General features: G+C 57.3%; 1 protein-coding gene across 2 annotated transcripts in view; it reads left to right on the top strand.

The window, feature by feature from the left end:
• Positions 1 to 26560, top strand: part of KCNQ1 (potassium voltage-gated channel subfamily Q member 1) — a 358401-nt gene that overhangs the window by 94830 nt on the left and 237011 nt on the right. Inside the window, exons 3-10 of one of the 2 annotated variants that reach the window (XM_058526147.1) lie at positions 578 to 704; positions 1207 to 1285; positions 1667 to 1763; positions 2405 to 2545; positions 12859 to 12969; positions 14091 to 14186; positions 17043 to 17165; positions 18125 to 18269. In XM_058526147.1, coding sequence (XP_058382130.1) covers positions 578 to 704; positions 1207 to 1285; positions 1667 to 1763; positions 2405 to 2545; positions 12859 to 12969; positions 14091 to 14186; positions 17043 to 17165; positions 18125 to 18269 — 919 coding nt within the window. The remainder of the gene's footprint in view (positions 1 to 577; positions 705 to 1206; positions 1286 to 1666; positions 1764 to 2404; positions 2546 to 12858; positions 12970 to 14090; positions 14187 to 17042; positions 17166 to 18124; positions 18270 to 26560) is intronic. The other variant, XM_058526148.1, reaches the window with a different exon arrangement.

Raw genomic sequence — 26560 nt, 5'->3', positions numbered from 1 at the left:
CCCTCTTTCTCCTGTGACCCAGCTTCCCTGCCCCAGGGAACTCCTGCACCTGGGCCCCAGTGAAGGCTGCCAAATGGTGACTACTGTCCCTCTGGTGGCGTGGTGCCTGTGTGAGGTGAAAGAGGGATTGTCTCGTGAGGACATATGTTCTCCAACCCCCAAATTGGGATGTATGGGCTGAGTTCTGGGGACTCGGTGGTTTCAATGAGTACTGGCTGGAGAATGTAGGCCCCAGGACGTCGTGTTTCTTGGGGCCAGATGAGGGCACAAGACCCAGAGCCGCTCCTGAGCCCTGGTGTGGATCTCCCTTTGGGCCTGGTCTCCCCCTGCCCCTGAAGAGCAGCAGGCCTCACCGGTGTCCACCACTGGTGGACCTGGGCTTAGGTCGTTGGCTTCTCCAGGTGGGCGATGCAGTGGGCACCACCCACTTCTAGCAGACCAGGACCCAGGCCAGCTGCTCTTGGGGTGTCTCTCAGTAGAGGGTCCCATACTGGGGGCCTGCCCATTGGTGCAGCCCCATCTGAACAGGCGGCAGAGCCTGGCCTCATGGTGAGATCATGCCCCTCTGTCCCCGCAGGAGATCGTCCTGGTGGTGTTCTTTGGGACTGAGTACGCGGTCCGCCTCTGGTCCGCAGGCTGCCGCAGCAAGTACGTGGGCGTCTGGGGGCGGCTGCGCTTTGCCCGGAAGCCCATTTCCATCATTGGTGAGTCACGCCTGCCTCCACGGAAGCTTCACCCCAAGGTTTTCCGGCAAGGGCTGGCACCCTCCCCAGGAAGGGGGGATCTGTGGGGCAGGGCCCTATCACGAGCCACCAGCAGGCAGAGTCCCCTGAGGACTCAGAGACCCTCAGGCTCCTCTGCCTGTGATGCAGTAGGACCCCAAGGCCAGCAGGCTGTCCTCCCAGGTCCCCCAGCCCAGGAGCCAGCCTCAGCACTCAGGTCCCCTGTCCTCAGATGCTGCTCATGGGCAGGGGTCTTGGTTGTGCTCAGCACATGTGGGTGTCTGCTGCCCTCAGTAGCCTGCAAGCCAGGGCTGGGGAGGTGGGGTCAGGTGGGCTCTGCACTTGCCTAAGATGGAGGGCCGAGTCTCCCCATCCAAGGTGTCTCTGTGTCCCCTTTGTTGGGCCCTGTCCCGCCCGACCATCAGGCTCCTTGCCCTGAGCCAGCCGCCCGGCTGGTGACGGTGGTGTCACGCTGTTCCCCCAGACCTCATTGTGGTTGTGGCTTCCATGGTCGTCCTCTGCGTGGGCTCCAAAGGGCAGGTATTTGCCACCTCGGCCATCAGGTACGGCTGGGCTGCAAGCTCTCCGGGCTGGGAGGGGGCGAGAGCTTTGGGGCCGTGTGCTGGGGCGGGGGGTGGGCTCAAGGCCCATGCTGAGTTAGGCTGCCCGGGTTCCAGACACCGCATGAGCACTAATTCACTTCCAGGACTCAGTGTGCTCATCTGTAAACTGGGCTGATCCCGGGGCCTCCCCCAGAAGGCAGTCTGCCCCTAGCCCTGACCCTGTGCTTGAGAAAGAGGGTGTTGGGGGTTGCACGATGGTGAGTGGGTAGATTTGGAACCAGGCTTTGAGGGGCTGTGCCGGAGGGGGCTTCAGAGGCACTGAGTGGGGTGAGTCGGGGGTGGAGCAGGCCTGGGCAGGGGCACAGAAATTCTTTTTCGCAGGGGCATCCGCTTCCTCCAGATCCTGAGGATGCTGCATGTCGACCGCCAGGGAGGCACCTGGAGACTGCTGGGCTCCGTGGTCTTCATCCACCGTCAGGTGGGTGGTCTGGGTGGGGTGCAGAGGCCTGGAGTTGGGGGAGAGAGGGTGCAGTGCGGGGTCTAAGCGAGCCCCAGTATGAGCCAGGTGGGCCGTCCTGCAACCAATGCAGAGTGCCAGCATCCCTGGCCAGTCGGGTTGATGACGTGCTCTTGTTCTTTGAAGCTGGGGACAAGAGACAGAAATGTAAGATGGAAAAAGGTCGAACAGGCTCAGAAATCTAGAACTGGGCAGAGCAAGAACAGTCCCGTGACGGCGGAGGTGGCCTGCCCACACCCCTCCGTGAGAACCTAGCCGTCCCTATCACCGTGATTCTTCAGGAAAGAGAGCCGCGGTCAGTGGAGCCTGTGCAAGCCCAGATGGTCTGTCCAGGCGGTGGCTGGGGGCCCACCTTGCTCCTGGAGGGCCAGACCCACCACCAGCCATTTACAAGGGTTGAGAAAAATAGGTTACTTTGAAGTCTGATGTCTGCATGTGAAACATGCTGGAATTTACATAGAACTTTCTGGTAAATGTTGGAACTTGCTGCCAGGCGGGCCCCTCGCTGCCTGTGATGTTGGCCAGGCGTATCCGCAGAGGCCCCTGAGGTGCCTGTGAGCACCCGGCTGACTGGTGCCTTCTCTGCTTGCTCTGACTCCCAGGAGCTGATAACCACCTTGTACATCGGCTTCCTGGGCCTCATCTTCTCCTCGTACTTCGTGTACCTGGCCGAGAAAGATGCCGTGAATGAGTCGGGCCGCGTTGAGTTTGGCAGCTACGCCGACGCCTTGTGGTGGGGGGTGGTAAGTTGGGGTTTTGGGCAGGGCTGTCCTGTGTGGGGGCCGCGTGTCCACAGACCCTCTGGGACGGAGGAGGGGGCAGGACGTCGCCCTGTGGGCCGTGGGGCTCTGGTTTCTCAAGATTTCATGCCTCGATGGCGGGGACTCCTTGCCCGCCTGAATGCTCAGAACTCTTCCCACGGATCTGTGGTTGAAGCCAGCAGCGGGCCCAGCTTGGTGGATGGGTGGCCAGCGCAGGGCCCCACACTCAGACGGCCCCACACTCCGTGCTTAATGCCCTGCGGTCACCTGTCTTGAGGGTCCTGACGTTCTGTCTCTGAGTTTATAAGGGAAATCCGAGACGCCGGAGTGTGCGTGGGGTGCTTGGAGCCTCAGCTCACACTAGGTCCCCGCGCCGGGCCCCACCCCACCCAGGCCGAGTTCTCCACTGCCTCTCCCCCCGCCTCCACCCCTGCTCCGAGACCCTGGCCACCCTTTGCCCTGGCATCATCGAGGGTGGGGTCAGGTGTGTGCCCTGTGTCTTTGAGGGCCTGTGCTGGCCCCATAAGTACCCCTGTGTCGAGGAGCGAGACGTTACATAGCAAACAAAGAACTCATGACAAGTGGGTGGACCTCATCTCCTGCGAATTCAGTAGCTGGCCCTGGGCAGCGGGCATGCCCTGTGAAGCAGAGTTGTCCAGAAAAGTGTGGGTTCTGCCCCAGGGGCCCAGAGGCTCCCCTGGCTGTGCAGATGGGTTCTTTGTGTGAGCTGGGGGCAGAGCCCAGCAGGTGTGCTCCCTCCCCCTCCTGCAGCACCCAGCACCCAGCTTCTGCTTGGAAGTGGCCAGGCCGCAGGCTGGGGTGGCTCTCAGCTGGCCCGCGCTGCCATTGTGCAGGAGAGGCGGACGGGAAGCAGATGATCCCACAGGCGGTAAAGACCACTTAGATGTGCCGTGGATGGTTCGGGGGCCTCAGCAGCTGCAGGACGTCTGATCCGCATGCTCCATGAGTGCTGCTCACGGTGGGAAGCCGGCCTCACTGGTGTGTGGGTCCAGGGAGCAAGTTCTCGGGGCACCAAACCCTCCACGCACACCTCGGACCTCGTGGGGAGGCAGGTCCCGGGCCCTTAACTGCAGGGTGGCCGGCAGCTTACCCACCCACAGGGATGGGAACTGGCCTAGGGAACAGCAAGTGCAGGGCCCTGAGGCAGCCCGGGGTGGGCGCTCGCTGTAGGGGAATGCAGGGGTGCGGCCCATCTCTGGGCCGCAGCCAGGCCCTGGCACTCCCCGCCTTTCCCGTGGGGCACACACAGCACTACTTCAACATGCTCTCGGGGCGCAAGGAGCTAGTGCCCCAGTAGGGTCTAGAACTGAGCCTGGAGTGGTGGAGTGGGTGAGAGCAGGTGGACGCCAGCCCTGGTTACGAGCTGCACAAGGCTGAGTGGGAGCCCCTTTGAGCTGGGGGCTGGGATGCTGACGTCCAGGCTTGCTCCGGCCAGGGAGGGGAGAGGGTCGCAGCCTGTATAAGGTGGAGCCGAGGTCTTGGGGGCAGCGCGGGTGTAAGGGGCACTGGGTGGGGACAACGGCTGTGCCAGGCCCCAGCTGTGTCTGTCCCCAGTGTTTCCTTCCAGAAAGGGCAGGCCTTGCTCTCTCCGGGGGCTCCCCACCCTCCTCCAGGAGGGAGGCCCATCCTAGCTTGTTTCGGCGGGGCGGGACGCCGCTCTGTGGCTCCCCAGCAGGCCTGTTCCCCTGCTGTTTCTGCATCCCCACCCCCGTGAGGCCAGGCTCGCAGCGGGGGCTCCTGATGTTTGTTGGCTGAGTCAGCGTGTTTTCTGGAAGCTTCCAACGTGCCAGGCTGCTCAGGGAAGGCAAAGACCCAGCTTCCGGGTTGGGGAAGGCCCTGGTTCCAGCCTCTGCCCGCCCGCCCTCCTGCGGGCTTGTGCCCCCGCAGGCCCAGGTGTGGCAGGCCCCAGCAGGTTTGGGTGGGCAGGCTCAGTCCCCGGCAGGGAGCTTGCCCGTGGCGGGTGGAGGGTGCCCATCCTAGTGACAGGCAGGGCCCATGTAGTGACAGGCTCCCCAGAGCCAGGAGGATTCCCGGAGACCATACGGTGCAGCAGGAAGCGCGTGAGGATTGCCCGTGGCAGGGCTGATAAGCGGTGCTCGGCCTTGGCGCTGCCCTCCCTGTCCCCCGGCCGCTCCTGGGCTGTGGGCCGCGGGCTGCCCCCCTGCCCCCCGGCCGCCCGCACAGCGCGGCGCTCCCACTCCCACACCTGTGCAAACATCCGCCCGCTGGCCGGGAGAACGGCCCCTTTGTGCCCAGCTTGGCACGGGTGCCCCGGCCGCACCGTCAGCTGCAGCCCCAGCCTCGGCCACCATGGGCCTTGGCCCGGCCATTGTTCCCGCCGGGCCCCGCGCCCCTGGGCCGCCCTGGGCCCCCACCGCCGGGACTCGGGGGCAAACGGCTCCCATTCATAGCAGCGGCTGCCCCTGCAGCTGTCCGGGTGGGGGCGGCCCGAGGCTTGAGTTATGGGCTGTGTTCCTGGCGCGACTCGGACAAACAGAGCCCAAGAAAGGCAAGCCGGGGCGGCCCCGATCGGGGGCTTTGGGCCAGTTTGCCAGTTGCAACTGTGCCCCAGCAGTTGTTCTGTCTCCTCTGTCCCGGCTTCCTTCACCCCCATGGGAGCAAGCGCCAGCCTCCTGCCCTGCAGCACTGCCCACAGGTCCCCTCAGGGCAGACAGAGGAGGGGGGTCTACTCAATGGGGGGTGCTGCCAGGGGTACCTCACGGGGGTGAGGGGTGGAGGCCGGGCCTCATCTGATCTCCACGCTGGGTCCACCCTGCTTTGCCTGCACTCCGCACCCCCTCGCCCCACAGGCCTGGGCTGGGGGCTGGCCAGAAGCCAGCCCAGCTTCTCAGAGATGTGTGGGATCGACCCTAAAATAGAGCGTCTGGGCGGCTGGCGTGTGGGAAGTGCCGTGCACCGGGTTTCCTTTGGAGACCATGGGGAATCCAGCGGGGGAGCCGCCACATGTAGGCGCTCTCGTGCCCCTTGGACTGTAGGTGCGGCAGAGGTGGTCCTCACCTTCTAGGCTCAGCTGGTGGTGTTTGTTGTATGAATGAGCGAATGAGTTGGTGTGCCTATAGAGCGGCTCTGTGCATGGCACCTGGGGCAGCGGGTGTACGAGTCTCCTGGGGCTGCCACAATGAACTCCCACCCACTGGGGGGCTTAAAACAACAAAAATGGATTCTCTCCCAGTTCTGGAGGACACAGTCTGAAGTCAAGGTGTGGCAGGGCCACGTTCCCGCTGGAGGCTCTCGGGGAGGGGCCTTCCCGCCTCTTCCAGCCTCTGGGGGCTCCAGGCATCCCTGGGTTTGTGGCTGCATCTCCTGTCTCATAAGGACATTTGTCACTGGATTTAGGACCCACGTGGATTACCCAGGATGATCTCAACTCGAGTTCCTTAACTTAATTACCTCAACAGAGGCCTTATTTCCAAATCAGCTCATATCTGAGGGTCCAGCCAGACATGAATTTCAGGGGGACACTATTCAGCCCAGGATAGTGAGTGTCCCAGGTGGACTTCGTGAGAAGGTCCCTCCCCTCTCTGAGTGCCAGTTCCACACTGTCTAGCAAAGGTGCCCGCTCAGTGGCTGGTGTCCCCCACCCCGGGTGGGGACCCCCGATTCGGGGGTGAGAGCTCCCTGCTCCCCCAAGTGTGGCGCCCCACGCCTGGCTGCTGAGGTGTTTCGGGAGAATTTAAGACTTTTTTCTTTGCCCTTGGAACAAAATGCGTTTGTTTATATTAAAGTTAGAGTGGAGGGAAAGGCAGTTTTGCACACACGGGCTCCTCTGTTTAGCGCCCGGGGGTCTCTCAAATCAGAAGGCTGCCTGGCTCTGTTTACCCCTGCGTCTAAATTTAGAGTTAGAGGGAAAAGCCTGGACGCCCGTCCCTGCATTTCAGCCACCATTTAAAATAGTCTGACTCCTGTTCACTCTCTCCTTAGCTGTTGGCTCCAGAAGGTTCCGGCTTCCCAGGCTGTACTGCATCCTGGCAGGACGAGGCCAGAGGGGTCTGGGAGCTGAGTGGGGGCCTGAGTGAGGAGAGGGCCTCCCAGACATTCCCGTGCTAGCCCTGTTGGCACCGCCAAGTGGGTGGGGCCGGTGTCAGGACCCTGTCTGAAGCTGGGGAAACTGAGGTGGCATGGGCCTGGGGATGCTGAGCCAGTCCCCCAGCACGCAGATCCCACCCGTTCCAGGGCTCTTTCTCTGCCTGGAGCTCCACGCAAAGCCAGGGAGTGCTGCGCAGCCAAGAACAGAGGGTCTGCAGGAGCCCAGGCTGCTCCCCACCCCGGTGTGGTCCTCGCCTATAGGCTGTAGTGTGTGGAGTTCTCACTCTGGGCTCTGGGAGCCCAGCCAGAGAAAGGCTTTTCAGCCGGGTTTTGCAGGATGAGTAGGAGTCCGCAAGGCAGGTCCATCTCTCTGTACTACTGCCCACTGGCGAACACCTGGGGAGATTGCCTACATGGACCTGGCAGGCCCAGTGAGGGTGGTGTACAGAATTGATTTCCTCCAGGGTGGGGTTCAGCTCATGTCAGCAAAGGTAAGAACTTTCCAGCTTCATCCTGAGGGCAAGAAACATGGTCAGCATCAGGAAACAGGGAAACCAGGAGCTCGGGGGTGGAGCCGGACCTGGTGCTGTATGCCAGCTCCACCACTGACCAGCTGTGTGGCCCTGGGCGGGTTACCCAACCTCTCTGGGCTCATCTGTAAAATGGGCGTGAGTACCCACTTCCGTGATTGTTGGAGAGTTGTCAGTGAGAACGCAGAAAGCTCTGGGCACCAGGCGCCCAGAGAGGACAGGGACACAGTGAAGGCTGTTGTAGATTTCAGGAGGCTGTTCCAGCCACGGTGTTCCTGGCATTCTCCAAAGCCAGACGCCAGGCGATGGCCCTGCAGCAAGCTAATTCACACTCAAGTGTTTATGGCTGCCGTGGTCCAATCACACTCCTTAGCTCTGCTGGTCTTGAGGGTCCTGCTCTGCCCCTGTCTGCCCTCCCTCCCTGCCACCTCCAGCACCTTCCTCGCAGAGCGGCCCCTCCTGGACCCCAGGGACCTCGTGTTTCTGATTCCCATTTCCAGGGCCTAGGCCAGGCTGCAGCAGGACAGGGGCTCATGGATGAATGACAGGGCCTCTGTCAGTGAGGCCGAGGTTGGGGGGGCAGACTATGGAGTCAGCTTCCTGGGGTGCAAAGTCAGCTGCACCATCAAACTGGCCCTGGGGCCAGAGCATGTGCTGTGCTGTGCCTCTGTTTCCCCATCTGTACAATGGGAGAGAAAACAGGGTCAACCTCTGAGGGCCGCTGTGGGGCTCACTGAGTAGGCCCTGATCCCTGGATCCCTGGCTATGATCCCTGGTGGCGACTGTTCCTGTTGCCATGAAGACTTTGCTTGGCCGATGCGGGCCTCTGGCGATGCCAGCTCTTGCCACGAGGGTACATGTCTCGGCTTGCAGATCTGAGGTGAGGCACGTCGCTGCAACCCTGCTTGCTTGGGCCCCGGGGTACAGCAGGGGTCGGGCAGCCCTGGTCTTGTGCTCTTGGAGTCATGGTGGGGTCTGCACGCAGTGATTTGTGGGGTCCCTGGAGGACCCCCTCTGTCTGCTCTGGGAGTCAGAGAGGACCTCCTGAGGAGGTGACATCTGAACTGAGCCCTCAAGGCAGAGTCACCTGGGCTTTCTGCACGTGGGGCCTTGAGCCTGGCCATGCTGTGGGGTAGACGTGGCCTGGCTGGTGCCCGGGCTATCTGTAGCATCGTGTCAGCCTCTGTCTGGGACTCCTGGGGACTGCTCAGGAGGAGGGAAAGAGAGAGGTCCTGTCCCCCACCCCTTGGTGCTGCAATGGCGGCCCCCAGGCGCAGGCCCCTTCTCACCCGTCCTCGTAGTCCATATCCCCGTCTGGCGGGTGCTCGGGGCCCGGGAGCCACACGAGGCGAGGACGCGGACTCGGCCGGGCCTGAGCTCCACATCACCGTGAGTGAGAAGATAAACTCATGTGACGAGAACCCTGGGCCTGCACGGATCTGTGTTCATTTATTTACTTTTTCCTGCTGAAAGGAAGTGGGTTTATTTTGGGGTATGTGATTGCTTTTGTTTTACTCATAGTTTGCAAGCCTGGCTGGGCTGCTCCCTCCGCCCCCTCCCACCAGCCAGGCCGGGGTCTCTCGGGGCAGGCCTGCAACCGGCTGGGGCTGGGGGTCCCCTGGGAAAAAGAGCCCAGGACCGCTGCTCCTGCCCTTCACCACCGCGAGACAGTCCTGCCTCTCACCCAGCCTTCCCTTCTGTCCACGCTTCTCCTTCCCCAAGGCTGCCCTTTCCCTGGCTCTGTCCTTTTCAGCGTCCTCTGGGCAGCAAGCTAATTCACACTCAAGTGTTTATGGCTGCCGTGGTCCAATCACACTCCTTAGCCCTGCTGGTCTTAAGGGTCCTGCTCTGCCCCTGTCTGCCCCCCACCCCCCACCTCCAGCACCTTCCTCACAGAGCGGCTCCCCCTGGACCCCAGGAACCTGAGGCTGGGTGAGGCCTGGACCCATGACGAGGCAGCAGCCTCTAGCCTCAGGTTTGTTCTGCAGCCCTCCTAGCGTCACAGCATGGAGCCTGGGGTCGTGCAGGCATTGTTTGGTGCCAGCTCGGTCACTTACCAGTGGTAAGACCTCAGGCACAGTGACTGCTCCTCTCAGCCTCAGTTTCCCGCTGTGTAAGATGGTGCCTAACTCAGCATCACCTCAAGTTTGCCAAACGGAGGTGCTGCCTGTGATGTGACCCCCTAAGTGTCCGCATTGGCATTATCCTCTTGCTCCTTGCCTCTGGACAGACGACCGTGACATCTCCAGATGGGCCGGGCCTGTGGAGGTGGCTGCAGGCTGACCGCCTCCCCAGTGGAGTCAGGGTTTCTGGGCTGGACCTCCCATCTCCCTTGGAGGCTGGTGTCCAGGAGGCTGCTTTAAAAAAGAGAAAATAAAATGATGCCAGTGCCAGCTTCTCAGGACAGAACGTGTCTGTAGGGGGGAACTAGAAGGTCCTCTCATGCCTCTTTTCCCTCAAAATGTAAGTGAAGGCACAGAGGAGAAACACAAATGATGGAGGACACGCCCCAGCGCCGGCTCCTGAGAGGATGAAGACATCTTGGGCCCCCCACACACCCGTCTCCACGGTCCTGTCACGGGTGTGTCCTTGGGTTCACGTGAGCCAGCCGGTGTGTGCTGCAGCGTGGTGGGGGCCACCTGGGCTGCGGCGGCCGGGTTGTGTCTCCCGGAGTTTGTGGGCCCAGGGGACGTGCAGATCTGCATTCTGGATCGCCCGCCATCGAGGGCAAGTTCCGAGCACAGAGGCTATAAAACGGCCCATTCCTGAGCTGCTTGTGTCTGTGAATTCAGGAAAAACAAACAGCTCTGCGGGGATGGGCCGTTTCCTCAAAGAGCTGAAAGGATGTCGTTAACTTGACAAAGAGGGTCTGTGACAGGGTCTGAGAGGGGAGGCCGAGGTCCCCAGCTCTGGGCTTGTGCCCTTCACGGTTGGGGGTGGGGGACACCTGGCTCTGGGCTTCCCCAGTTCTGCCCACCACCCACCCAGCAGGGAGTCCCAGCATCTTCTGGGCAGGCGCAGGCCCAGGCATGGCGCCAGGTGGAAGAGGACGAGGGGCCACCCTCCAGGGCTCTTGTCTGCTGGGGTAGATGGGCTCAGGCTCCACTCCATCCTGGGGCCCTTCCAGGCGAGCCCCTTCCCTCCCCCACCTACATCCGGTTCCTAGTCATCGCAGGGTTTTATTTTGCATTAATTTTGGTAATTTAGAAGGTTGCATTACATGTTATTTGTCTTGAGGCCTGAGTTTTGGGCGCCCCCTTAAACTTTACCCCAGGTGTAAGTGCCTCACATGCCTCCCAGGTTGCGCTGTCTCAGAGGCCACCCTGCCTCTCGCTCTCTGCATGGTGGCCATTCTCAAACTCGTGGGTCTCAGGACCCCTTTACGCTCTTAGCAATTGTTGAAGACCCCAGAGAGCTTTTGTTTACATGGATTATAACTATTGATACCACATTAGAAAATAAAACTGAGAAAGAAATTTAAAAAATGTTTCTATATTAATTCATTAAAATAATAATAGACCCATTATATGATTACATAAATAAAATAATTTTATGAAAAACAACTGTATTTTCCAAAAGAGGGCTGGGTGCAGTGTCTTGGAAGCCCACCCCACTTGTGGCCCCCATCTGCCTTTGCTGTGTGCGCCGGGCACTCTGCAGATGCTGCTGCGGCCCAGGCCTCACATGTAGGGTGCAGGCCCCCCACGGGCTGCAGACATGGGGGCTCCAGGCTCCCCAGACCCCCCTTATCTCCCAGCCAGCTGGCAGCCTTGCCCATGGCCCCTGGCTCCACCCTGCAGGTACCTGGGCCGTGTTCCAGGTGTGCATGGCGTGTCTGTGTGTGTGAGATGTTGAGCCTGAGTGTGCCCAGAGAGTGTCAGGCTCGACGAGAGTACCAGCTGCCTTCATGTGACCTTGTGCCGTGTGTGTGTGATGAATGCAACTGTGTGTACCACGTTCCTGCCTGAGCACATCAGGCTGTTGCCTGTCTTAGCGTGCATGTGTGAGGCACGTTTGTGAGTGTGCACTCATGTGCACAGGCTCGGGTGGTCCGTTTAAAGTACCCGGCAGTAGGAGGCTCAGTGCACTCGGCCTCTGTGTGTGGGACGTGTGTTTGAGGGACGCTGACGTGGCAGGGAAATGCTCCGTGTGTGCAGCTGTGGGAGATGGCTCTCCGAAGCGCCGGGATCATAAATAGACACACGGTCCGGCAGGGCGGGCTCAGCAGTGGCTGGTCTGTAACGTCCTCAGTCACAGAAGCTGAACTAGGTGGCTGTACCTCCCACGAGTTGACTTGCTCTGTGGTGTAACTCAGTCTCTTGCATTACAGTACTTTCTGCCGCCCAGGCTCCTTCATGCTCCTGTTTCCCGCCGGCTCTCGCCTCGGCTACAGCAATTCTGAGTGGTGGTGTGTGTCTGTCCCTGCCCAGCTGTGGCCACTGGGCCTCTCCACTCTGTCCGTCCCTCCTCAGTGGCTGGTGGAGAGTCCGGGGGGTGCGGAGTGAGCCAGTGGTCAGCACTGTAGAACTCACCGCTTTCTGTCTGGGCCTTGTCTTTAGTCAGTCTGTTAAATGGGCCTCCCCAGGCCCTGTCTTCACGTTCCCAACTCCCTGCACCAGCCTCATGGGGCAGGGGACGGAATGGAGGCTCCATGTAAACCTTCCCAGGCCTGCCGGAGGTGATTTTTACTTGGCCTGGACTGGAGGCCTCAGAGAGGAGAAGATGGGCTGGCAAGACCCTGGGGCAGGCAGGTGGCAGCCAGGCTGACTACCCACAGGTAGGGAGCCACAGGAACACTCTGGGCCACCATGCCTGCTGCCCGGGCATGTGGGTATGAGTGCGTGTGCCGACAGGACGAGCTGTGACTTGGGGGCACCCTAGGTCCCCTTGCCAGGCTCAGAGCTGGCTCCTTGGACACCCAGCAGGCAGCCCCACAGCCCAGACTCTGCGGCATGGTCAGGCATGGGCCCGGGCCAAGCGGCTGGCACGGTCGGGTGGGCTCTCGAGTCCCTGCAGAGTGTCATTGTCAGGCTCCCACCAGAGCCCCCAGAGAGCAAACCTCAGATGGCAGTAGGAGGCAAGCCTGGGGTGGGCATGGGAGTGGGGTAGGAGCAGCCCCTCACTCTCCTTGTCCCACCACACACCCCGGATGGACAGCCCCCCACTGAGAAAAAGGATTGAACTGCGTCTGGTTCTCTTGGAAAAAGGACAAATGAAACATCTGGTGCCCGGGGGGTCGTCAGGAAGTGGCGTGTCATTCCCATCCTAGCATTTTGTTGAGGACCAGCCTCGGTGGGAGTTTCCGGCCTTCTGGGGGCAGTGCGCAGCGATGTTGGTGGCCTGGGTGGCGGACCTCCTCAGGGATGGGGCAGGTGTGTGGAGCAGGTAGGCCACGCCTGGTCTTCCTCCTGGCCCGCGTGTCTGGCTGGCAGGCCCTGGTCTTCCATCGGCACTGAGCTCCTGTGCACACCCCGGTGGACTTGCTTCCTTTACAGTGTTAAGTTTGGGAGGCCCAAACCGTCTGGCTGCTCTGGCACTGGTCCTTTGGCTGAGCCACATGGCCATCTTGGTGATGAGGTCTCTCCCTGGCCTCCATTCACAAGGTGGCAGGTCTTGGGTGGCAGTGGGTTCAGGCTGGACAGATGCTTGTCCTGATTTTCTGGGGCCTTGACTGCTGACTGCTGTCCCTCCTTGCAGGTCACTGTCACCACCATCGGCTATGGGGACAAGGTGCCCCAGACATGGGTCGGGAAGACTATTGCCTCCTGCTTCTCCGTCTTCGCTATCTCCTTCTTCGCGCTCCCGGCGGTAGGTGCTCCACGTTGGGGGGCGTCTCTGCCGCTCACCAGCCTCTTCCAGGCTCTGGGCCTGGCTGGGGGTCTCCCCGTGAGCAGATTCATCACAGGGGCGGCACATTCAGAGCCCAGCTCACCTGCTACAGGCCCCTGGAAGCCATCTGCCTTCCTGTTCCCCACCCCCAGTGGGGTCCTTTGTAGCGAGTGCACGAGGTGGCCTAGGACGGTCTGATGGTGATCGCCAGGCCGTTAATGGCAGACAGTGGGGTGCAGGCCGGCTTAGTCGGCCCCTGAGGGGAAAGGGTGAGGTGCCAGTGTGGCTGCTATGTGACCACAGAGGTGGAGTCCGTGTGCCTGGGAGGGAGGGAGCAGTCCTGCACTGTGGCCTAGGAGGGGCTTCGATCCATGTCCTTTCCAGAAATCATAGACCGTGAGGGTTAAAATCTTCTAGTTCACTATGTGTGTAGGTAGGTGTGTGTGTTATGTGTGTATACGTGTGGTGTATGCATGTGCATACTATGTGCATGTGTGTTATAGACCACATGTGTATATGTGTACACATTGCATGTGCATGTGTGTTAGGATGTGTGTATGTGTTTATATGTGTATGTGTCACACAGGTATACTAGAGCATGCATTTGCTTATGTGTGTGTGTATAGATCATGTATGGGTACATGTGTTCTCTGTGTACAGTATAATACATGTGGCATGTGAGTCTATGTGTATGTGCATGTGTTGTATGTATACAGTATATGTGTGTGGTGTATGTGTACACACGTCACATACCTGTAGTGTAGTATGTGTGTGTGTATGCACATGCATGTGCAAGTGTAGGACTTGATCACCTCTGTGGACAGGGAGCTCCCTCCCTGATGAGCTAGTCCTCTCCATCCCGTTGGCAACCCTGGGGTGGCAGCAGTAGTCCTCCTCAGATGGGGGTTACCCTCTGCCTGGGCAGGCTGGGCCAGAGGGGCCAGCCTCATTTGTGGGGCCTGCAGGGCTGAGCAGGCCTGGCCTCCCCAAGCTAGCGACCCCGTGTCCACCGTGTCTCCCCAGCTCCCGCATCCTGCAAGCTTGCGCCCATCTGGTGGCCACCTGTGTGGACACAAGCCCTGGTTTCTGTCCCTTCCCAGGGGATCCTCGGCTCCGGGTTCGCCCTGAAGGTGCAGCAGAAGCAGAGGCAGAAGCACTTCAACCGGCAGATCCCGGCAGCAGCGTCGCTCATTCAGGTGAGGGCCCCCACCGAGGCAGCCTTGTCACTGCCCTCTCCTTGTCGTCATTGTGTCAGCCTCATGTCCATCTGCGTAAATACAAGCTAGCGTCCATTCTGAGAATTGGGAACCACTCTCAGCCCTGAGTTGACCGGCCTGTGAAGCTCCCGAGACCCTGTGGCTGTGGATCCCTCCAGAACGTGGAAGAACCACGTCTGCAGCACAGACGTGCTCGCCTGTCGTAACTTCTGCTCCTGGGAACCATCCAGTGATGCTGACAGGGTGGGCCCAGGAGTTGGGGGAGCTTGTCTCCCTCTACCGCGGCTCCCACAGAGGGTCACGTTCAGCAGGCTGGGCTGGGGGACAAGGAGGTGGCTTGGCCAGTCCTGGATTCGACGTGGCCAGTTCTGTGGGCCCCTCACTTCCTGGCCACAGAGGCCGGCCTTGGTGTCATTCCTCTCCCTCCTCTTCTCCCTCTTTCTGCCACCCCTGCTCTGCATGCGGGCAAGTCTGGACGGGAGGAGTAAGGGGTTCCCAGGGGGCCATCCCCCACAGGGCTCACGGCCCTGCCTGTGCAGCCTCCATGCCTTCTGGGCTGCTCCCAGCATGCATGGAGCTCAGTGTTCCCGGGTGATGGGAGGTGAGGACCAGCGATCCAGCAGCACAGGCCATGCACTGCATTCACAGTGCCAGCTTAGCTCTCAGAGGCCCAGCAGCTGCCCCACACAGGGCCTGTGGCTCAGAGTGCCAGGCCTTCAGTGGTGGGGAAGGGGCTGCGCCTGCCCCAAGGCCCCTCATTGCCTGGTATGGAACCAGGCAGGTCGGCTTCTCACTCCCCTCAGCCCAAAGTTGCTGTAAGGACACTGTCCCAGAGGCTCTGAGGCTGGGGGACCAGAGGCGGCAGATCCTGAGAGCAGTGGGGAGAGGAAGATTCTGGAGGTGGGCAAGGAGGCAGGTGGCCCCAAGCCCCCAGACACTTGGCTCTGGTCTGTGACCCCAGAACACACCAGAGAACCGGGCCACCCTTTTAATGCGAACAAAGACTTAGGGCCAAGACCCACTTGAAAATGATGTCCCTGAGAGTCTTGGTCACTGGCCTCTGTGGGGGCCGAGTGGTCCCAGAGCCTGCCTGAGTGGCCAGGAACGGGGGTCTGCAGCATGGGTTTCGTCATGTGTCGGGCTGTGGATGTGCGCCCCTCTCCCAGTGGGGCAGCTGCAGTACACGTGTGGACCCCTCTGCACACCCAGAGCTGAATGCCCCCCAAAGATAGTCTCGGGTCATGCCCTTGGGCCTCAGCCTCCTGACCACTATGCCTCGGGCAGGGCCCCAGTGAGGGGTAGGCAGCTGTCCGTTATTCAGCCTAGGAGCCGGGGCTCAGCCAGAGTCTCCATCTCGCTCCTCTGAAGCCCTTCCGGAACCCACCGTCTGGGGCCTGGACATTATACCTGGACGGGAAGGAAATAAAAGCGGCCATAAAGCTGAGGGCAGCCTCAGGCCCGGTTTTATGACCCCACAGTTTCTCCTTTCGGGGAGACCATAAATCAGGCCCGTAAAACCGGCCCAGCCTGCCATGGGCAGCCGCCTGCAGGAGGGGAGCATGGATGGCTGTCTTGCGGAGCCCTGTGCTGCTCCCAGGAATCACACACCTCGAGAATGAGCATCCCTTAGAAGGCAGGTCTATTGGCGAGTTCAGGGGTGCAGACACGCCCACCACAGGAAGACTGGAGCTGGGGCCCAGGGAAGGGCACGTTCAATGGACCAAGGCAGGAAGCACGAGGCAGCTGGATGATGTTGTGTTTGGGGGCAGGACATGCGCAGGCTGCTTGGGAGGGTGGGATCTGGCGGTGGCTTGTCGTGGATGTGGTGGCCGGACCTGTGGCCTTTCCCTGATTGTCCTGGGTGGGTGTGAGGGCTGCGTGTACCCCCCACCAGCCACCATGTCTGCCTGGGTTCCCATCACAGGGATCATGTCACTGCCCCCAGAAACCCTGCCAGCGTGCCAACAGTCCCCACCTCCTCCCTCTCAGGCTCCCATGGCAAGCAGGCTGTGACAAGACCCCCAGGATGCGTCCTCATACAAGGCTCCTGGCACCCCCTTCTGTCCCACCCCTGCCCACCCAGACGTGGCACGGCCTCCCCTCAGGTCCCCTGCCAATGGCTTCTCCTCCTCCGGGTCATCCCCTGTGTGGTGGTTACCTCTTGAATGGAGGCTTAAGACCTTCACCCATGTGCCGTCTGGAGGCTCCCCCCAGCTGTAGGATGGCCCTGGGGCCCCTGGGCCCTGCACTGGTGTCTCTGTGAGGGGCTTTGCTTCCTAGCCACTCAGTCTCACCTCCCACCAGCTCCGGGGGCCCTGCTCCTCCACATTCTGCCTGGTGGCCCCCCTCCCCCCCAGGCTCCAGGTGACCTCTGTTCTGCAGCGCATCCTCACTGGATGGACTCCTACTGTCCGGTTCTGCGCCTGTCCCTGTACTCGCCGTGTATGCCCAGAGGAGAGGCAGCCAACTGGGCATCTCCAGGGCCTGATGTGGGGCTGGACTGCAGGAGGGACTGGTGGGTGGAGGTGGCGGCTGATGGATTGGAGTTCCCAGGGGAAGGCCTCTGCTGTCTGAGCTGCGAGTAACAGTCAGTGCATGAGGCCATGAGCTGCCTGACACAGGAAGGGGCTGAGCCAGGCTGTCTGGGGGATGAAAAGGCTCTGGGAGGTGAGGGACCAGGCCCTGAACCTGGCGGGAGGCAGGGTTGGCACACAGGATGCCCTGCTGTCCTGCCAGGAGTGGGGTGCACAGGGTAGGATAGGCGGGCTGCAGCTTCTGTATGAGGCCCCGTCGGGTGCTCGGTGGGTGACAGCCTCTCCCTTCTGCTGGTTTCAGACGGCGTGGAGGTGCTACGCGGCTGAGAACCCCGACTCCTCCACCTGGAAGATCTATGTGCGGAAGCCCTCCCGGAGCCATGTTCTGCTCTCCCCCAGCCCCAAGCCCAAGAAGTCTGTCATGGTAACCAGCCCCCACCTGCCACAAGAATGGGGGCCACTCGTTGGCGGGTGGGGAGACCATGGCGGGCACAGCTCCTGGCCAAGACTTGACTCTGGCATCTCAGCTCAGTGTAGCCCACATTGGATGTCAGCACCATTCTGGGCACTGGGGGTGTACACCCCATGCTGGGCCCCCACCACCCCAGTGTCCCTAGGCTCTGGGGCGTGTGAGACTGGCTGCTCTGAGGCCTGTAGGAGGTCCAGAGGAGGTGCCCCAGGAATGGGATGGGCTAGATTCCTGCCAGCTGCCGGAGAGAAGGCTCTTGAGAGGGCCTGGATGTCGGGCCGTCCGTGCTGGGTATGGCAGGCGGTGGGGGACAGAGGTAGCGTCCCGGCTGGAGGAAGAGGGTCTTGAGGGCGCAGTGTGGGGTAGTTCAGGCAGGCTTTAGGCAAGAGTCTCGGGATTTGACTGGAGTAGCGAATGAAGGGTGAAGTCAGCCTGGCAGCTTCTCCCTCCTGGCCTCCCCGACACCCTGCTTTCCCAGTTACCGGCTGCTTCTGGGGCTCTGCACCCACTGTTCCCTCTGCTGGAATATTCTCCCAGATTCCCACATGGCCTGCTCCCTCCCCTCCTCCAGGTCATCTCCTCAAAGAGGCCTTTGCTGGCCTTCAGTTAATCCCCCCCATCACACACTCGAACCCCCTGCTGGCCTTTGTCACCACCTGCCCTGCTGTGTTCTTGTATATTTATCTCTTTGCCAGTTTCCCACCACATGCCCCCCTCGGCCATGAGCTCCCAGCGCAGCAACTGGGCTGAGCCCCACGGGAACCCCGGTAGCACCACGAGCCACTGCCCGTCCCGTCTGTGTGTGAGGGTGCTGGACCAGGGCCCCAGCCAATGCTGCTATGGGTGTTCTAGGGCTGGCGGAGGGCCTGGCACAGAATGCCCAGGAACCGGCAATTTATTGTCTGGTTTTCTAGGTAAAGAAAAAAAAGTTCAAACTGGACAGGGACAATGGAGTGAGTCCCGGAGAGAAGACACTCACCGTCCCTCACATCACATGTGACCTTGTCTCAGAGGAGCGGAGGCCAGACCATTTCTTGGTGGAGAGCTGTGACAATTCTGGTGAGAAGCCTTCACACAGGATGAGGGGTGTGGACAGGGCCTGGACCCTCAGCTCCAAGCCACTAGGGCTGGCCAGGGCCTTTGGGGTTTCAAGGATGCCCACCGCTCCTCCTCCAGACCACTTGCTATGGTCTGATGGATGTCAGGTGTTCCAAGGCCTTGCATTGGCTCCTGCTGACCTAGCGTCTGCCTGTCCAAGTCCTACCACTCCTTCCACCCATGGCATGTCCCTCCAGGAGGCCTGACCCCACCCTGGAGGGTCCCCTCCTGTTCTGTTCTGGACTCTGGGCTGCTGGCAGCCAGGCCCTGCCTCAGTCATGCTGTGTGGCTGGTGCCCTGAGTCTGGTAGAGAGGAGGCAGACACACATGCTGACCCCCTATTCCCTGTGGAGTAGGGCAGGGGGTCCAGAGCCAGCACTGTGTGTGCCCACAGCTGTCCCCTTCCTTGACGCTCTGTGCCTTTGCTCTTTTGTTGTTTCTGTGTGCATCCCTCCCCTTTTGGATCTCTTCCCGGTAGCCACCAGAACGTTTCAGCACCCACCAGAACATTCCAGCTTATTGGTAGTTGTGAGGATAGTGTTACTGTCTTAAGCACGGCAGAGGGTGACAAGTTCATATTGTTCCTGACCCTTTGTGCTCATGGGCGTCTGGCACCTGGCCCGCAAAGTGCTTGGTTTGTAGGCGGCTGACCCACGATATGTCCTCCTGCATCTGGTCACTGTCCCCTGGCAGAAGGGGGGAAAGTGTTCTGGAGAGGGGTCGCGGCCGCTCCCTGCTCCTTGGGGCTGTCAGTGGACATCTTCCTTGGGAGTTGGGTGGGCAGGACCGAGCCCAAGCACTCACCCTGCTGGGCGCTGGGCTACCCGTGGCCTCATCACATAGCATTGGGTTTGGCTCTGGCCCGGCCACGTCACTGGTGAGCCCCTGAGACGTGCTCCCCGCCTGCCCACTGGCGTGGGCACAAAGGACAATTGTGCCAACAAATGCCTGGTGCCCCCGCAACTCCAGATTCAGGGCCAGACCATTGTCGCAATGCAAATGGGGGCTTTCTGCAAATGCTAATGGGCAGGTCGGCGTGGAGAGAAGCATCATTTGCTGTTTGCTGAATACGGAGCAGCCCCAAACGATGCCGTCCATTCAGCCTGTTTGGTGTTATTAAGTACTTAGTGATGTCTGCGGAATGTTAATGAGGTACAAGTGCAGGGAAAGTCAGGCGCCTTTTGTGGAATGCTCCCGCACGGAGGAGTTTTTTCTTTCCTGCCAACTCGATAAGTCAGCCCAGCCCAGAGCCACTGGATTTCTGGAGCCTGAGCTGTTGTCCTGGCCCCTGGGATTCAGAGTGGCCCCCGCCCTGTGGGTTACCTGATACTCCTGAGTCCTCCTCGCCCAGAGGCTCTCAAGAGCCCTGGTGTGGGGAGACAGGGTGCTAATCCCAGGGCAGATGCCATCACTGGGAAAGGACGGCAGCCCCGGTTCCCATGTGGTGGGGCGTGAGCAGCCATGCTGAATTCCACCGCCAGGCCAGACCCAGGCCTCGAACCTGAACCTCGCTGGGTGCACTTTCTGAGGGCATGAATGGGGCCTATTAGGCAGAAGTCATCTCCATCCCAGTGCATAGTGCCTGTCCACAGTGCCTGCCTGCCTCCCATGGAAATACCCGCCTGCCCACAACAATGTATCCCATACACAACGCCCACTGCCCCCCTCTCCCCAGCCTCGGGGATTTCTCTCTGTGTCTCAGGCTTACAGTGTCTCTGGGCTTCTGTCTTGTGACCCTCAGGCGCAGTGTCCGAGGTAGAGCTGCCCACTCTCATTCACGGGTTCCAGAGCCTGTGTTAGCCACTGTAATTCCTGGGTGGATCCCTGTCTTCAAGGAAAATGTCGTAACTAGCAGCTAGAGGACTTGCTCATGGTAACAGATGGCATAGGCGGCAGGAGTCCCCGCCCCTCCACAGTTTCTATCCTCTTGCAAGTCCCGGTCCTTCAGTTGCTCACACTGTCCTGGCTCACCAGTGACTATTCATCAGGGTATGCTCTGTGCAGGCCTGGGTGAGGCCCCAAGGAGTGGCGGGGGCTCCTCACCATCCCAGGAGGAAGATGGGTGAGGCAGCAAGGGGGCAAGGAGCGTGGGCCTCTGAGGGATGTGCACCTGGCTCGGCCTGGTTAGGCCTGGGAAGGCTTCTTGGAGGAGATGACATTAGGGCTGAGTAGAGCTGCTGGGGAGGGAGAGGAAGGGCGTGAGCAGCGGAGCGGCTTGGACAGAGGTGCAGAGGGGGACAGCTGCTCTCTGCACGTCTCTGCATAGTGGCCAGGCAGCCTCATCTGTAAAGTGGGGGCTGACCTGGCCTGCCTCACAGAGAGGCCCACATGGGCTCCTGGCACACATGTTGCTGTTTGGGTTACCCTGGCTCCTGACTGGAGGCCTCAGGCATGAGAGTGACCAGGAGCCCACAGGTGTTGGACGGGCCAGATCTCAGAAGTCTACAGACAGGAGTGGCCGTGGGCCAGCTACATGGCTCTCCTGGCAGAGGACAGACGGGGCAGCAGGCAGGACCCAGGTCAGGGACCACACACAGGACACAGTGGCAGGCCAGTCCAGAGCCTGAAGTGATATTATCACACTGGGACCGAGGAGAGGAAGAGGAACCAGAAACCTGTGGGAGATGGGATCTGGGGACTCGGAGACCCGGGTGCAACAATGGAGGGCAGAGTGGGGTTTGAGATGGTTAGGCCACTGGGTAAAGAGAGAGGCCATTTACTTTCATCACAAAACATTTCAGAGAAATAATGCAATTCAGAGAATGATGTGCTGAAAGCCCACGTGTCCCACGTGCTAGAGGAACATGCGTCCAACGCACGGAGGCCCGGTCTGCACTGGGGGTTTGTCGCTCCCACTCACATGTGCGAGCTCTTGTGACATGTCGTGAAACAGCCTCAATGCCCACTCGAGCCCTCACGAGCCCATTCCCAGAGTGCCTGCAGCAGCCTCCTGCAGCTTGCTCTGTGTGTTCAGCCCAACTCGCCCATCCTTGCCTTTTCGCTTTCGCCTTTCAAGGCTGTGCGTGCTGATTCTGCGGTTTTGGTAGCTCCCGCAGGATTCTCTCCTGAAGGCTCCGCCAATTGCCGTCTGCAGTTGATCCGTGGCCCCTGAACCTCACGGGGGCCCGGTGCACTCTAAACCCGTCACCCCTCCCATTTCACAGCCCGTTGCTGTCCCGTGTTTGAGTTTCACCTTTTTCAACAATCCTCTGAATTAGTCACTTCTTGTTGTTGTTGTATACAGTTGAGACTTGCTTGTATTTACCAACAGATTTGCCAGTTTTCACAATTTGGATTTAATTTCCTTCTTCCTGAAGCCTTTGCTTCCTTCTGTGAAGGTCTGTTGATGGGCAACTCAGTATTTGTTTGTCTGAAATGTGTGGATTTTGCCTTTGCTCTTGGATGATGGTTTGGTTGGGGAAAAGGTTATAGGTTGAGATATGTATTTTCTCTGAACACTCGGGAGATATTCCACGGTCTCCTGGCTTCTGTGCATTGTCGAGCTAACTGACAGGTAGCTAGGTGATCCTTCCCCATCTGGTGACTCTGAACAGCTTCTCTTTGACTTTGGTATTCTATAGTTTCACGACAGTGAATCAAGGTGGTGGATTGTTTTTAATTATCTTGCCTGCAATTTGTTGTGATTCCAGAATCTGAGAGTTTGTGTCTTTCATCAAGTGTGGAAAATCAGCACCATCATGTCATAGAATATTAAAAATATTGCCTCCCCTAAGCACTCTAATCTCTCCTAGAAGCTTTGACTTGACCATCTCGTGCTGCGCTCCTTGGCTGGCGCTAGTATTTTCCATCTCTGTCTCCCTGTGCTGCATCCTTGGTAACTTGTTTCTGCTTTACTAACTCTTCAGATGTGTCTAATCCACTGGTTACTCCATCCACTGAGATTTTAATTTCAATTACCACGTATTTTTTTCATTTCTGTATGTACTTGTGTGGAGGGTTAATCTGCTTGATCTTAGCATCTTGTATCTTCCTCATATTTTACATTACAACTTTGAATTTTTAGGTCATTTGAACTACTTATTTCATTGTCTCTATTCTATAGCTTCATCATCTGCAGTTCTTGGCGAGTCTAACTCTGTTCACTGTGGCTTCTCCTGACTCTTGCTCATGGTGGCTTGTTTTCTTGTGGGTTTGTAAGCTCAGGTTGTGATGGAGGTTTTTATCTGTGGGGTTCCTGTGTGCCCTGATTGAGGGGACCAGGCTTCTCTGGAGAAGTTGCCCCTTTGCTTGTAGAGGGTGACCCAGTGAACTGATCTAGAGCATGTGTGGTGTTGGTTTATAGCTATAGATTTTCTGGACAACCATGTACTATAAATACAAACCCAACTTCTTGTAAGAACGAGCCTAAGCCACATATATCAAAGGAAACTTTTTACTGATCTCCAAAACACTAGGCTAAGACCAGTGAATTTCCTTTTTTTTTTTCCCCATAGCCAATGCATGGGTTTGCTTTGTTTGATTTGGGGCTACTATTGGTTTAGCCTTTCTAGGGGCCCAGTTTTATATGGGGAGTCTCAGTTACCGATTCTTGCCTCGTGCTGGTTCCAGGCCCTGCCTCTTCTTCTTGGGGGCCAATAAAGTCCACACTGTGGTTCCTCGGGGGCCAAACTCCCAGGACCACCTGTATGTCAAGACCAGCGTGCAGTCTGCTTTGCTCCATTCTTGGCCCGTGGGGACTCCCTCCCTGCCAGGTGAGCTCAGTGGTGCCCACAGAAGGACGTTTGCTCCATCTCAGCAAGCCTGTTGGGGAACTTGTAGGGAGAGGCTTTTCGTGGCATCAGGTCTACTTATTGCCAGAAACAGAGTCCTCAGCTTAGTGGCAGGGAGAGCTGTCCCCAACAAGGGAAGCCATGAGCTCCCCATTGGCAGATGGCGAGACAGTGATACTCCAGGTTGGAACTTTCCTGGGGGTCCCTCGAACTACCTGGAGAATTGTACTTTTAACACAGACTCAGAGGCCTACCCTTCGAGATTTTGAGCCACGGTGCCTTTGGGGAGGCCCAGGGAATGTGTGTGTGTAACGAGACCCCCAGGTTACCCTGAAGCAGGTGGCCCATGGATTGGCATTGGGGACCTAGAGGGTCCAGCACCAGGTCACAGGGAAGCCAGAGCAGGGCTTCTGTGACTTCCAGGTCTGTGTCCCATCTCTGTCTCACCTAGGTCAAAGTTTGCTTGTTTAGGACAAGAGCAGGATCCGCAGCGCTCTCCTGGCATCTGCACCCCTGCTCTGGTCTCAGGGCATGATGTTATCCCAAGCTCTGGAGAGGACTTCTGATTATGACTTCTGGTGACCATCCTGGGTGCCACACATCAGTCATGCCAGCCTCAGAGTCCTAGGGAAGTCGCCCCCACAAGATCCTGCAGGCTGAGGGCCTGGGACTTCTTGTGTGGGTGTGGGGATATGATGGAGCAGGAGGACAGGCTGGACCGGGCTCATGGGCGTTTCTAGAGCTTGTGGATCAGAACCTTCTTGTTGGCCCTCCCCCAAGCTGCTCACTCGTGCCCCCTCCATCCCGCCGCCATGGCTTTGGTTCTCTTCCGGGCCTTTGCTGACTTCACTGAGGAGGACATCACTGTATCCTCCTCACTGTCTCCCTCCTCCAGTCTGCTCTGTGTGGCCAGTGAACAGGTTAACAAACATGTTTACCTCAGACAGAGGTCCAGGCAGGCTGTGGCTCTGCTCAAACCCTCCAGAATTCCCCATCCCTTCCAGGCCACTGTCCAGAAGCCTCCATGAGTCTTGTGACAACCCGGTCTTGCCTCATCTTTCCCTCTCTGCCCTATTAAGCATGCCCTGTCCCCACCCACAGGCAGGCTTTTCCACCTGGATACTTTTGGTGGAAGGACTTTCCGCCACTGCTCATCTCTTCATGACGAACATTTGTCTGCTCTTAAATTTCAAGAGACACTTTTTCTGATTAAGGAAGTGGTGGATGCTCCTTGTAGAGCACACGAAACATCCAGAAGAGAATGATGAAGAAAGAACAGTCACCTGTTGTCTTACTGCCCAGAGGGAGCACCTGTTAGGGTTTTGACATATGTCCCCCCTTAGTTTTAATGCATATATGCCCCCGGGTTGGTTCCACCTGGATCGTTCAGTGCTGTTCCTGCTTTTTCACTTGTTATGTGATTGTTATCACATATCATTTGAAGTTCTTTTTAAGTTGATTTTTATGGTGTCTAGTCTAATATTTATGGCAGTGACTTGGTATTCTTGACTTGCTGCATTAGGAAGAATCTGCGGACTAATTTGGAAACACAGTAGGGACATGTTTCTGATTTTGTTGGAATTGGAGTCAGCATTTTACTGTTTTGGTTGATATTGTTCCTGGGTTTTAAACTCTTCTGTCCAAGAGGAAATAAAATCTAAAATTAGAGAACATTTAGAAAAATAATAGCAGAAACACTCCATATCAGATCCTATAGTATATATTCAAAATATTTAAATGATTATTGATAATATAATTGGCAGATACAACATCAATATGCAAAAGTCAATTCTGTTTCTATATTCTAGCAGCAAATAATCTGAAATTGGAATTTTAAAAATACCACTTACAGTAGCATTAAAAATATGAGATACTTAGAGATTAATCTGACAAAAGACATGAGCTGTACCTTGGAAACTACAAAACATTGCTGAGAGAAATTAGAGAATATCTAAATAAATGGAGAGGTACATGTTTGAGAATCACAAGACTCAATGTTGATCTCTAAATTCAACGTAATATCAGTCAAGATCCCAGCAGGCATTTTGTAAAAATTAACGAGCTGATTCTGAAATTCGTATGGAAATGCAAATAACCTAGAATACCAGACAACTGTGAAAATGAACAAAGTTGGAGGACTAACACTAGCAGTGTGGTGTTAGCATCAAGATAAGCAAATAGATCAATGGAACAGAACAGAGAATCCAGATAGACCCACACACTCATGGACAGCTGATTTTTGACCAAGGTGCAAAGAGAATTTGGTGGAGAAAGCATAGTCTTTTCAACAAACAGTGGTGGAACAGTTGGATATCCGTGTGCCAAAAAATGAACTTGGATCTACATCTTGCATCATATATAAAAATTAACTCAAAATTTATGATAGACCTGAATTTAAAGCCTAAAACTTATAGAAGAAAACATAGGAGAAAATGTCTGTGACTTTGAATTAAAGATTTCTTAGACATGACACTAAAAGCATAGGCCATAAGAACAAATAGATTGGACTTATCAATGTTACAAACTTCTCTTTGAAAGACACGATTAAGAGAATGACAAGACAGGGGCCGGCACCGTGGCTTAGGGGCTAAGAACACACCCTCCGCTACTGGCGGCCCGGGTTCGGATCCCAGGCGTGCACCGACGCACTGCTTCTCCAGCCATGCTGAGGCTGCGTCCCACATACAGCAACTAGAAGGATGTGCAACTATGACGTGCAACTATGACATACAACTATCTACTGGGGCTTTGGGGGAAAAAAGGAGGAGGATTGGCAATAGATGTTAGCTCAGAGCCGGTCTTCCTCAGCAGAAAAAAAGAGGAGGATTAGCACGGATGTTAGCTCAGGGCTGATCTTCCTCACCAAAAAAAAAAAAAAAAAGGAGAGAAGGACAAGACACACCAGAGACTGGGAGAAAATGTTTTCAAATCATACGTATGATAAAGGACTTGTACCCAGAATATATGAGGGACACTTATGACTGAATAAGAAGAAGACAAACAACAAATAAAATATGGGCAAAAGCTTTGAACAGACACTTCATCAAAGAGGATATATGGATAAGCACATAAAAAGATGCTCAATATCATTAGTTATTAGAGAAATGCAAATTAAAACCACAATGAGATACTACTACACTATTATTATATTAGCTAAAATTAAGAAGATTAACCATACCAAGTGCTGGCAAGGATGTGGAGGAAATGGAACTGTCATACACCCCTGGTGTGAATGCAAAATGGTAAAACAGGCAGTTTCTTAAAAAGTATACACCTGCCGTATTACCCAGCCATTCTATTCCTAGGTATTTGTCCAGGAAAATTAAGAGCAGATACGCATACTGACACTTGTATATGGAATATTCATAGCAGTTTAATGAAAACTGGAAACAACCCAAATGCCCATCAACATTTGAATAAATTTTTGTAAAGTTGTAGTGTATCCATACAATGGAATACTACTCAAAAATAAAAAAGGAATAGCTATTAATACATACAACAGCCTGGATGAATCTCAAAATA

This window comes from Diceros bicornis, chromosome 31, assembly GCF_020826845.1.
Source record: "Diceros bicornis minor isolate mBicDic1 chromosome 31, mDicBic1.mat.cur, whole genome shotgun sequence".
In the NCBI taxonomy this organism is placed as follows: Eukaryota; Metazoa; Chordata; class Mammalia; order Perissodactyla; family Rhinocerotidae; genus Diceros; species Diceros bicornis.
Note: the sequence above shows the minus strand (reverse complement) of the source record. Positions and strands in the feature narration are given on the sequence as shown.